Below are 13,040 nucleotides of genomic sequence, written 5' to 3' on the forward strand. Positions count from 1 at the left end.
GCAGAGTAGTCTGTCAATCTCACCAAACTAAATACATAGATACGACATGTGTTTGGACTGTTCTTCAACAGAGAGCAAACAATAGGTTGAGTTTCAGACCAGAGCTGTGAGACAACGCTGCTAGAAATCATGTGACTCGCAAGCTTGCAACTGTGTGGGCAGATCTCTGTAAAGTGGGTGTTGTAAACTCAGCTCTGAAAGAACAGTCTGCAATACGAGTGAAAATGTACATTCACAAAAGTTTCAAAATAAAGATTCAGCCTTTAGAAACTCAAGTTTCAACATTTAAAAACATTTTTCACAACAAATGCACACCAGCTTTCAGATCACCATTTACAAGGTTTCAAACCCGGAAAGCAAACTAATCCACTGGGAGAACAGTGACAAATTTGAAACTCTGAAAACGTTTCGAAAAGTTTCAACCTTTCAAAGCTTTGTATTTCAGTTTGGAAATATGACATTATACTCATCCCATACAGAACCACATAGTGAGGTGTCTAAAATCTAGATTCACACAATCTCAAAGGTCTTTTGTGTTCAACCTAGTAACCGAAGCATAGCATAAAAAAAGCCTAGGGGTGAAATTACGTCTGGGCTGGTACAAGAGCTTCAGCAGCAGAGACAGAAGCAGCAACTGCATAGATGGCAACAGTATAGATAGGAACAGCAGGGCCACACGAATCACAGCATCCAGGGACAAGAAATGTCTTGTCAGTTCTAGTGGAGGAGTTCTGGCCCCAGACAGTGACTATTCTCTTCCTAGGTCCCAAAACCATCAATTGTTTTTATCTTTCACAGACACATATGATGTCCTTTTTGAAGTTTTATTTGTTACAATATTCCCAAAACTATATTTGTGCTTGAAAAAACACTTTTATGGCTTTCTTTATCTCTCTTCCTCTCTTTATTGGCAAGCATTTTCTCAATATGCTGATGGTGGTGCTGTTGCCATATGTATTTAGAATTGTAATGCACTGCAGCTGATTCTCAAAACATCACTTTGATCAAGTCAAATGTAGATCTCATCGTGTCCCTGTGGAAAACTGTGCCTACTGCAAGTCCTGAAGATACATGTTTTTTACTAGTAACCACATCACTGTGTCCTCAAAAAGGAACCATGAGATGATAATCCCTGTGGTAATACATTCATTGTGTTCTGTTTGAATCTCAGTATATTAATGGATACCGGCATGTATGGAATTGGTAACAGGCCTATAACTCAAGCATCTGTAATGATTGTGTTCACTGGGGATCCTACAGTGGACCCAGTAGGACTAGGCAGGGCAGTGTTCTCTGCTTATGTTAATGGACCATAGATCTAAATGACCTTCAATAGCCAAGAGCAAACTATACTATCTTTGAATTCTAAAAAGACTTCTGGGGATAATTTCAAATGACCTAAATAATTTTAGTCACTGGGGAAAGCGTGGATATTATGCCAGTGTCCTTTTAAAAGCTGTAAGAGGCCAATTAACGTGTTTCTATCTCCATAATCTTTTGTAATGCAGAAAACACGCTGGAGAAAGAGGTGCATTAGCACTTCATGGTGGCATAAGTTGGGGGCTTGAAATGGAAATTAGCAAGGGTGAGGATCAACCAGGGTCAAAAAAATTATTCCAGATGGGAGATAGAAAGAGGGACAACCTACTAATGGTTGTAAATAGTAGATGAGCTGCACGAGAGTGTTGCTTGCTAGTGAAGAATCAACAATAAAAGATCAAGAGTAGCAGAGTATGACAGTACAGACCATGGAGATGTGGGTCCAGGTAGAGGTGTCGTCGCTGCTCATGCTGATGCTGACATTACACTGGTGGATCTGAGATGCACTGAGGCCTGAGGCTCTGCGTTCATCTTCCTCCTGCTCTCTTTTTAGACTTGCCAGCATTCGAAGCTCCTCATCATCATCCCCATGCATTAGTAGACTGCTAAGCAGGCGTACGTTGTAATCGCTGGAATCAACAGGCTTCATTGTGTTGTCTTCTTCTTCCTTTAAAACAATCACCCATAAAACAGAAATTACTTAGCTGGAAGCAATCCAAAATGACAATGCCTTGCACTTAGTCACAGTGAAAAATACACACTCAATCCACAAATTTGATACAATGTTTTGTGAAACCAACAAAGCAGTGTGAATCTTAAAACAGCAGACAGTAGTTCCAGACAGAGCACAAGGCAGTGCTGGACATAATTCATTGTTTTGACCCTCTGAGGAAATGTCTTTTGAGAGTGAATCTATTGATCTAAAAGACTACTATGTTAACTTGATTTGTGACAAAATGCTAGGAAGCCTGGTGTTGCCCTGATGTTGAATCAATGGCAGTCAATAAACCAGGGCTGCAGGGAGGGAAACAAACTCCTTGTCATATTTCTCTGACAACCTTTCAGTCAAAGCCTCCACTGCATGCGGCATGCTGGAGTTGGCATAAATTGACAGTCAGGAGCTGCACTGATAAAGGATGCTGGGATATGTCTCAGCAGTGAATTGTGTAAAAGCAGAAAGCAACAGCCAAGTGACAGATCTCCCTTCAGGCCTTGTGATCGCTCCAGTTGACTATCCTCTGATCCTGGATCTTTTCAACTGGAGCAGCGGCCAACCTCAATTTGTAACAGACCATAGTCTGATCCTTCTCTGCACAGCATTACAAACCTTTTCATAAGTCCTCCTTAACGGTCAAAATCAGCAGTGACCCGACATTACTATGGGCAAAGAGAGACAGCTAGACAGAATACCATCAGAGCTTTTTAATGAGCTGCACATTTGCCACAAGGCCTCCAAAACCCACTCTGCACATCCCAACTAAAGATGAATATAATTTTAACTGTAAATTATTATTCATTTAGCCCAGCCTATCGACTGGAGGGAAGAAAAACATAAAGACATTTCTTTATTCTGTTGTGATCTCCACTAACTCTTGACAAAAATATCTGGATCTTTGGTCGAGCCTGCTAGATGATCAACTTTTTTCACCAGCTACTCAATAACATTGTCTCTCTGATTAGTGCCTGGCAGAGAGTGTACACTGGATTTATCAAAGCTTTTTTGGTGGAAACAGTTGCCTACAGGGATTCTTGAGAGCGGAGTAAATTTGTTGTCCATAAAACGAAAATATGTGCTGAAGCTTAAAGCTCTGTAGAGTTAATTCTCCTTGATTTTAGGACTACGAGCACACCCTTTCAAATATCAACATTTTCTAAATGTTTTTAGTTTAAAAATTGTATATCTTTTCACCAGGACATAAAACATAGAGTAATCAGTAAGGCAAAGTTCTTGTGACATGAACATCCTTGTCTAATACATATGCCAACTCTAAGAAGTTCGCTTGCTCTTGCTCTTGCTCTTTTCCTCAACAATGACGTAAATCTTAAAATCAAAATAAAAAATGAATAAACTCAGCTTGTCATTACAAATATAGGAGGTGTTTGCTGGGATGTCAAGCTTCTTTTTGTGGATAAGTGTGACATCTGTGTGATTTATAATGAGCATGTTTGCTTTGTGAGTGTTGACATAGTGAGAGGTTATCCAAATTGGCAATGTTTTTTGTGGCAATACAATGTAGCATCACACATGGGAATATCACAATAATTAGGGGTGATGGCCAATCAACAGGCAGTCAGTTAATTATGAGGTGGAACTTCAAAATAATAAAAAAAATGTTACGCTTGTCTCTATGTCACAAAAACCTTATATAGAGCCAGAGCACTCTGGATGAAGCCTGGTGTTAAAATTGTAGATATAAGCAGTACCTTGTGCTGTGTGGAATCATCCAATTTGACTTCTTGCAGGAGTCTCCTAGAAAGTGATACACTGCTGTTCCCATTCACAACCTGGTTCACTACCTCTGATCCACGTGGGCCACACTTGTGTTCCTGTTTGCAGTGTGTCGCACTGGGTGAGAGGCAGCGTGTGGGGACAATCCCAGCTGTTTCAGTTCTCCCACTGGATGGAAACTGCATACTGGTGGTAGCTGGACTGGACTGGACTTTTGGTGTTGTTTGGTCCATGTTATGAGATTCAGGATGGACTTGAACATCCAAAGTTGGATTGGGAGATCTGGGAGTACCAGGGCTGGACTCAACACTAGTTCTGTGATGCTGGAACGTGGTGTAGCTCTTATCCTGAAAGAAATACAAGGATTAATTGGACAAATACTGATTTAAAATGATTGTAAAACACACTGTAAAAAGGATTAGTAATGACATAAGAGTATTGTAGACTGTTTCTAATGTTTCCAATGTTAGCTCAACAACTTCAATGTTGTGTTATGACCTTTAGATTGATGTGTGCTCAATGAAACATGATAATGAGATGGCAAACAGTCATTGGGATTGACCAGGTGTTGGTGGCTTAGCTTAAATTAACCTTACATTTAAAAAGGCTAATGGCATTCTCTTAAAGTCAGCTAATCTTTCCCACCTTCAGATTCAAAGTTAACATTCAGTGATGTAGTCCAACATTCGTCACCTACCAATCAGGTTACATAACACACTGCACATACAGACATAGTAAATGGCTCTTTTCAACATTAGAAGGAATACTCCACTAAAAATCAAAGTGTTGAATATCAAACACTCATCCCTGTAGGCTTGAAACATACGTGATTCTGAAAAGTTTGTAACTTGCTCCGTTACTGAGGACGGCAGCTGGATTCACAACAGTAACAATGGATTCCAATTGTGACCCAGTTTCACAGCGAAAAAACATGGAAACTTTTCACAAAATTCCTGCAGCAACCGACAATACAGGCAAACCAAATCACCATCCTTAGAACCTTAGAAGTGTAGTAGAAAAATAGAGGATCACAATTGTGGAATACTTGCAGCCAGATTGCCAGCAAACCCACATTTCTTAGGTTCATAATATAGACATTGTTTCTCATAAATTAAACAGCTTGAACCTTCCCTCAAAACTGCTAAATTCCCTCAAGACTGTCTGTCTCTCTATTTCTTCCTTCTGCTGTCAATTTCTGAGGTGTTTTCTTTCATCTCTGAGCTTTGTTTTGGGGTGGAAGGTTATCATAAGCCCCATGAGGTTTTCAGCTCACCTCCTCCATATGTTATTTGTTTTCTCTTTTCTTTCTATGCTTTATCATTTTTGTAAGTGCAAGCGAATAAACAATGAACTGCATGGATTATTGAAAGGCCTTATATGGGTGTGGCTGTGAACATGTGTGTTTGCAGTGTGTGTGTACAAGTGTGTGCTTCAGCCTGTGTGATGAGGGCATGTAGCAATGCACAGTTTGGCTAGCATTTGAGTGTGAGTGTCATGAAAGCAGTTTACTATACTACTGCATAGTCCATTCCTTCAGTTATTTCTGCATTAAATAATAAATTTTACGTTGGTCTATTGTATCTCATAAATTTCAAAATAGTTCATTCACTGAAAATTCATTGCTTTGTTTTGCTTTTAATATTTCTCTATGTTTAAGAACAAACGTTAGCTCAAAAGAATTGCATGAACCTGATGCAACACCTTGAAAGATGATATTGCTCCAAGTTGACAAATGAGCAACCTGCCATAAATGAATGAAAATCAACATCAGGCCAACTAGTGTCAGAGGACTACCACAGTATGATTTATCACCATAGCCAGGATGGCAGAATATGGTGGCTTAGCAAGCTAAAGCTTATAGCATTGCAAAGCTTAGGTGATATGTTAAAAAGTGTCTCACTGGGGGTGCGGATAGCTCACCTTTTAGAACGCGTACCATTAAGGCTGAGTCCTTACCGCAGCAGCCCGGGTTTGATTCTAACCCGCGGCCCTTTACTGAATGTCATCCCCTCTCTCTCACCCACCTTTCTGGTTTATCTCTGCAGTTGTCACTGTCAAAAAAAAATAAAAAATAAAAAATAGGTCTCACAACCTATGTTTCATGTCCTGATGACATCCATAGCCTTAGAAATATGTTGCATGTCTCAGTTATTACCCCTGCTAGTGTCAGAGTGAGGTTCTACAAGAATGGTCAGGTGGTATGTTTAAACCACTTTTGTCAGGCTGAGTGTAGGGAGAAGCACAGCCACTAGTGGGGCTTTTGGAGTCTTAGGCCTCAAATGTAGTTACAGTGTCATTTTCATCACGCGCAAGCCTATTTTATGTACATTCCCTTCTCTTTTTTTTGAAAGTCAACATTTAACACAGATAAACGTTTTAACATTTTGCCAATATTGTTTAACACTTTTATTACTTGAGTACTACGCAAGTGTGGCCAACAAACAGCACAAGCCTTTTGCTGTATCACTATACTGAACTACAGTGACTGGAAACCTGGGATTAGCTGACGCTACTTAGCAGCAAGATGCTCCCCTCTCCACGGACGACTTTCACAAACTTCTCCAGAAAGTTGCAGTGCTTGATACTAACATCCACTGATTAGAACTGAAAGTGGAAGTGAATACAGTGTGTGGGAGTGCTACCACATTACCATGGAGTCAAAACAGTGGACAACAAGAGAATGCTGGAACACGGCTAACTAACACCAACAAGACTACTTGGAAACAGAAGGGCTATCTGTCTGGCAATAAATCTGCAAGTAGTAGTCCTCTCTGGAACTCTCTTGCTGCAAAGCCTAAGAATAAATCACTTCCCTGGGACATGGAGAGACGAATGACAGCCAGAGCTCTGAGATGCTCCTGGCTGGCCTGCACTACCATCCATGCAGAGCACCTCATCAACCCCTGAGCTTTGTAGGACACAGCTGTTGATAGATGCAAAAGGGAGAGTTAGCAACAAACCTCCCCAACAAGCAAATGTACAACTTGAGAACAGATTTGCACCACTGCTGCAGGACCCTGGATCTCTGTCAGATGACCTGGATAAGCCTGCTGTGTAAGGACTAAGAGTAATTCTGAAAGCAAAATGCTCCAGGGAAAGCTAATGACTGGGCTTTAAACTCTGATTGTGGGTGGCATTGCTATTAAAGATGTAAAAGGCATAAGCAATAAGAAGACCAAAACATACAGCCTTCCCAAGGATATGGTCTCTGACATAACGGAAATAATCCCACAGATTCTGGCTGCACACCCAACTGTGAAAAACATCATAGCATCAGAATCAGAATCAGAATCAGAAATACTTTATTGATCCCCGTAGGGAAACTCTTTGTTACAGTAGCTCGCCTTTACATGAGTGCACACAGGAGAAAGTACTAGCAAACAATATGATACACTATAAAACACTATAAAAACAGGTCAGAAAATAAATTAAGTATCAGGTCGGTATAAGTATAAGATAAACTAAGTGTCAAGTACCAAGTGGGTTTATCGGTTGATGATGATAGTACAGTATAATAATACAATGTAACAAAATAAGTAATAAGTAATAAGCAGAGGTGCATGTACTGTCGAGAGTAATAGAGGTATATAATATCAATAACAATAAATAAGAAAAACTAACATGGGAAAACTAATATTGCATGGGAGTAGTACACAGAATATTGCACAATTATTCAATTATGGCAGAGATGTAATGATCAATGTCCAGTTTAGTGACTTAGGGTCATACAGACTACACTTAGAGGGAGGAGTTAAAGAGTTTGATGGTCACAGGCAGGAATGACTTCCTGTGGCGCTCTGTGGTGCTTTTTGGTGGGATGAGTCTACCGCTGGAGGTGCTCCTTTGCTTGACCAGCACGTCATGGAGCGGGTGGGAGACACTGTCCAAGATGGCGTGTAGTTTGGCGAGCATCCTCCTCTCTGACACCACCGCCAGAGAGTCCAGCTCCACCCCCACAATGTCACTGGCCTTACGGATCAGTTTGTTGAGTCTGTTAGCGTCCGCTACCCTCAACCTGCTGCCCCAGCATGCAACAGCATACAGGATAGCACTGGCCACCACAGACTCAAAAAACATCTTCAGCATTGTCCGTCAGATGTTGAAGGACTTCAGCCTCCTCAGAAAATAGAGGCGGCTCTGGCCCTTCCTGTAAACAGCTTGAGTGTTCTTGGTCCAGTCCAGTTTGTGCATAGTGCATAGTTCTTGGTTCTTGGTCCAGTCCAGTTTGTGCATAGTGCATATAGGGACAATGACATTGTGAAACAGCAATCAGCAAACAGCAATCAGAGATACTGAAACAAGATTTTACTATTCTATTGAACACACTCAGCCCCTTGAATACTGAGGTGTTTATCAGTGGCCCACTACCACCAGTCAGCAGATTTCTGGCACTAAACAGCTGGCTTTCAACTGCGTTTACCCTTCATTCGGTGCACTTTATTGACTATTTTAACTTTTTCTGGGACTGCAGATATCTTTATAGAGCAGATGGAATTTGTCTCAACAAGTCAGGATAAAGCTGTTCATCTCCAATCTTTTTTACTTCCTGCGTCACCCATCTGCTCCATCTGCCAAGGACAAGAGATACGAGGAGGCAAAACAACGACAAGACATAACACAACACACCAGAAACCTTGAAGGATTGCCATTTCAGCCCCTGCCTGAAAAGAGTTTTAAAACATGAGGGACATCAGAACCAAGAGAGAGAGAGTCTCTACCCCACATGCTAACTACCACCTGTGAGGATTCACTTTCTTCACCCTCCGGTACCTTATTCAGTTCTTCCTCCTGCCCAGTCGCCCTCTGCCCCCTCCTCGGTGTCCTGGAGTTTAGTGACCAGTCCCCTGCCCTGCCCAGTCCCTGCCCAGTCCCCTGCCCCCCCCCAAAGGTAGCTCTTCTGAATATTCAATCTCTTACCAGCAAGTACTGATCTTATCACCTACCTATAACCTTTATGCTTTTAACTAAAACCTGGCTACATATTAGTAGCAGTGCACCAGTCCTCATTGAGTCAGCCCCTTTCACGACCTGACAGGAAAGGTGGTTGTGTTGCTACTATATTTAAAGACTCAATGCAAGCAGTTATCATGTGGTGATATCATGTTGCCTCCTTTGAATATCTTTGCACTGCGTTGAAAGGCATACCAACAATCCTGCTGTTAACAATTTACAGACATTCTAAGGTCCTCTACACATTTTGCTGATAACTTCACTGAGCTGCTTCCTGTTATCGCAACAGATTTTGACTATCTTGTCATAACTGCCGATTTTGACATTCACATTGATAATCCCAAAGACAAACCTGCCAAGCAATTCTGTGGTCTATTTGAAACCTTTGATCTGTTGCAGCATGAAAGGATTGGATTTGGTTATTAGCAAGCGTGTTGATATATTTGTCAGGGACAGTAATCTTCAGATTCACTAAAACATCTTTAAAGAGAGGCTTCATCTTTACAATTCCGACATAAATAAGGCTAGACAAGCCTTTTTCTCTAACATCATCATCAGCAATATCAACAATTCTGGTGCCACTGTTGAGAAACTAACTATCCCCTGACTTCCTGTCTCTCAATAAATGTGTAATGAGTTTTAATCTTTTTTTTTGTGAAAAAAAAAAAAAGTTAAATATCAGACTGGCCATGTCAAACAATGGAACCAGACCACTGCTATAACCACACAGAGAAACTATTTGGCTAGATTGTCAACATTCAATGCTATCAATACTAAAACTCTGGACGATGTAGTGAAGCATCTTAATTCAGCCACCTGCTGTTTTGACACCATGCCAACCAGCTTTATCAAAAAAAATTTCAGATGCTTGGAAATGGATGTGCTAAAAATTGTCAATGGCTCATTCCTATCAGGAATTTATCCAAAATCCCTGAAAACTAAACTTGTTAAGCCCCTTCAGAAGAAGAGCAACCTGGATCTTTCAATATCAAATAATCACATACCCATCTCTAATCTTCCCTTTATTGGAAAAAAATATTGAGAAAGCTGTTTTGATTCAATTCAACAACTTTGTAAAAATAAATGGATTTTTGTACCACATCAATCTGGATTCACACCATATCACAGCACTAAGACTGCAGTGATAAAGTTGTTAAATGAAATTTGTCTGAATACTGATTCAGGTAAAACATCAGTTTTGGTCCTGTTTGATCTTAGTGCAGCCTTTGATACTGTTGACAGTAAAATTCTTCTTGAAAGACTGGAAAATTGAGTGGGATCCCTGGTACATTCCTCAATTGGTTCAGATCATACCTCGCAGACAGGGGGTATGTTGTTGCCATTGGTGACCATAAATCTGAGCAGATCGCCATGACGTGGAGTCCTCCAGGGTTCGATTCTTGGGTTGTTATTCAACCTGTACATGTTCCCTCTAGGTCAAATCATACATGACAATAACGTTGCTTATCACAGCTATGCAGACGACTGTTGGGCCTTGCCTCACCATGTGTGGAGAACAAAGACATGGGCCTACTTGGGGAAGGTGAAGCCTTCACTAAAAGGCTTGAATGAAGAGCAAGGACCAAGCCGTAAAACGGCGCCAGGTCTCCACCAGTCATTAATTCACACTTAGGTGTAAGATTGATGAGAGATCTCGGTTGAAGCCAACACGCGATCTCAGTTGAATCTAAACACTGGATTCCCATTGGACGAGACGCGCAATACAATGCTGGTCCCTCGCTGGCACTTGAAGGAACAGTTTTGCCGTTGCACCCACCGACAGTGCGGACCCGGCTCCGTCAGTGTCCGAGTCGGAGAGGACTCCGCCGAACAAATCCGAACGGACTGACGCGTTTAATCGCTCACAAGAGCGAACTCAAGTACGAGGTTTGTGTCTGGGCAGAAATAGATTTTATAACTGTGGTGTTATTTCATCTGTTGTGATCATTGTTGTGAATCGTGCTTTGCTTATTGTGGGAAGTAAAGGACCACCATGTCCTGTTTTGCGGTGTGTTTTCATGCTTAGCAAGTTCCATTTTGTGTCAGTACCATGCTGTTGGACCGTTTAACTGTGTTATTTTAGCCACTGTGGAAGCTAATAATTGTACTTTAACAGTTCAGTAACACGGCTGTTGAATCAAAGATTGCTCCCGGGTTCTTGTGTGATAAAGGAACAGCTATTGTGCTCTGCCACAGCATTTGAGATTTCTTGTACCTTACTCTGTGTGCTTTTCTTTCTCTTTCCTCTCCACTAATCCACACACGTTTACACGAACGTATACACTTATACACACATCTCAAACGACCCAGATAGCGTGGTAGCATAACCAGCTAAGCTGCACGCTATCCTGAGGACAAATAGAGCGTGTACTCCATTTTGGCTCTGCCCTTTTGTTTGAATTTCACAGGTCTGCCCGCCTCTGTGTGTGAAGAAGACCCATGTGGTCACGTCTGCCGTCTTCCTCACACCGCCCTCTCTATTGTCCCATACACACACACACACACGGACCTTATGTGCTTGCTGATTGTTGTATGCTTATTGTGTTTAGATTAGATGATAGTGGTTGTTGGTTAAAGTTACTCATTGTTAAACAGTGCTAAAGTTAAATAAACGCTATTGTATCTTTTAAAGAGCAGTTGTTGTAATAACAGCTGGTTGTGACAGTCAGTGCTCGGACTTCACTGTCCACCCTTATTAATGTAAGATAGTACTTTAAATATCAGCATTTTTAGGTGGACAGCCACCTTTGAGACTGTTTTTCATGTTTGGTTATTGGCCCCTGATCACACGGTGGTGCCCCGTAATTATAAATTCATAGTAATAATTCCGATAATATTAATAATTGTATTAATATTCATAAATATATTAAATTTTTTGCTAATAACCAAACCTGCCCTACCTGAATTCCAACACAACATTCAGATTTACTTAGCTCTTTCACCAAGTTACTATGATCCCTTAAACTCACTCTACTAATGCTTAGAGCAAGTAAATAGCTGGATGCAATTACATTTCCTTCAATTAAATAAAGACAAGACAGAAATCATTGTATTTGGCCACAAGGAGGAAAGAATGAAAGTCATTGGTCAGCTTGATTCCAGAACTATAAAGACGAAAACCCAAGTTAGAAATCTTCAGCAACCACATCAAGGCAATAACTAAATTAGCCTTTTATCATCTCAAACAAATAGCAAGAATTGGAAGTCTCATGTCCAGACAAGATTTAAAGAAACTCATCCATGCCTTGTCTGTTACAATTTACAATTTGAATATGGGACTTTGTGTACCAAGCAGCTTATCTGCAAAGCTGGATATTGGGTCTGAATTTATTATTATTATTATTCCATGATTATTATTATTATAATATTAAATCTCTGAATATAAGTATAATTGAGTGCCCTTACTTGTTGATGTATTGAACATTTGTCATTATATGCAAATAAATAATGCACACTTCATTACCTAGTTGGTGTCTGTATGGCTCCTTAATTGTTATATTACACCAGAAACCAAACATATACATCTCCTGACCAGTGCTTCCCTACCAAAGTTGAGGAAATAAATCTTTATTATTATTTTTGTTGTTGTTGTTAATTAACAATTCTCCTGACGCGAATAAAAGTAATTTAAATCCCTTTCAACAAAACTCTCCTGTGCCTCATCCACAGCTAATTATCTGATCAACGGTACTATTCAGGGATGTTTAGAGTTGATTTGGTTTGTAGTCCAAAGCAGCAAGCTGGTGCTGCCTGTAATAGGAAAACACTAACATTTTATATTTATACCAACAGTATCCTTTCACTTTTAAACATATATGTTTAAAACAAAACAAACAAAAGTTTACATAGTGTTACTCACCAAAACACATTGTATGTATCCTTGAGGTCTAACAAATGTGTTGAATGCATTTCCTTCAAAAAACACTTGCAAAGCTGATTTTAAAGTATTTTAAATCCAGCATTGTTTACATCAATGTTTACTTGCTCTTCTTCTAACCTGCCTTTGCTGGCGAATTTCTGCATATCTTGGCTCTTACCGCCACCTGTTGATCAGTGGAATTGTGTGGAACCATTGGCAGGACTGTGTATCACGTCACCCGCGCCCTTGTGAGCGTGCACCAGATCAGGGACCCAAACATAGCAAAACAGCTCCATAGCGCTACTAGAGGTCAAAAACTCCACAGGGAACCTTCAAATGAACTTTCTCAGCTGATGTTTGTCATCTTTGCCTATTGGGAAGATGTTACAATAACTATCCCACAGTATGTTTCCAGCATATCTGGGGTAATATGCCATTTGCAGCTTTGTGCTCCACCATGCA

The 13,040-nt window shown here is 40.5% G+C and overlaps 1 protein-coding gene across 6 annotated transcripts in view; it reads right to left on the bottom strand.

Moving 5' to 3' along the window:
* Positions 1-13,040, bottom strand: part of cfap20dc (CFAP20 domain containing) — a 37,881-nt gene that overhangs the window by 11,261 nt on the left and 13,580 nt on the right. For 3 of the 6 annotated variants that reach the window (XM_044174373.1, XM_044174390.1, XM_044174382.1), the window contains exons 13-14: positions 3,745-4,116; positions 1,748-1,987 (exon numbers count right to left, since the gene is read on the bottom strand). In XM_044174373.1, the coding sequence (XP_044030308.1) occupies positions 1,748-1,987; positions 3,745-4,116 (612 nt within the window). Of the gene's footprint in view, positions 1-1,747; positions 1,988-3,744; positions 4,117-5,689; positions 6,693-13,040 lie in introns of those variants that run through there. The other 3 variants (XR_006375517.1, XM_044174406.1, XM_044174399.1) reach the window with 3 other exon arrangements.

Source organism: Siniperca chuatsi, linkage group LG2, assembly GCF_020085105.1.
Source record: "Siniperca chuatsi isolate FFG_IHB_CAS linkage group LG2, ASM2008510v1, whole genome shotgun sequence".
NCBI classification, from domain to species: Eukaryota; Metazoa; Chordata; class Actinopteri; order Centrarchiformes; family Sinipercidae; genus Siniperca; species Siniperca chuatsi.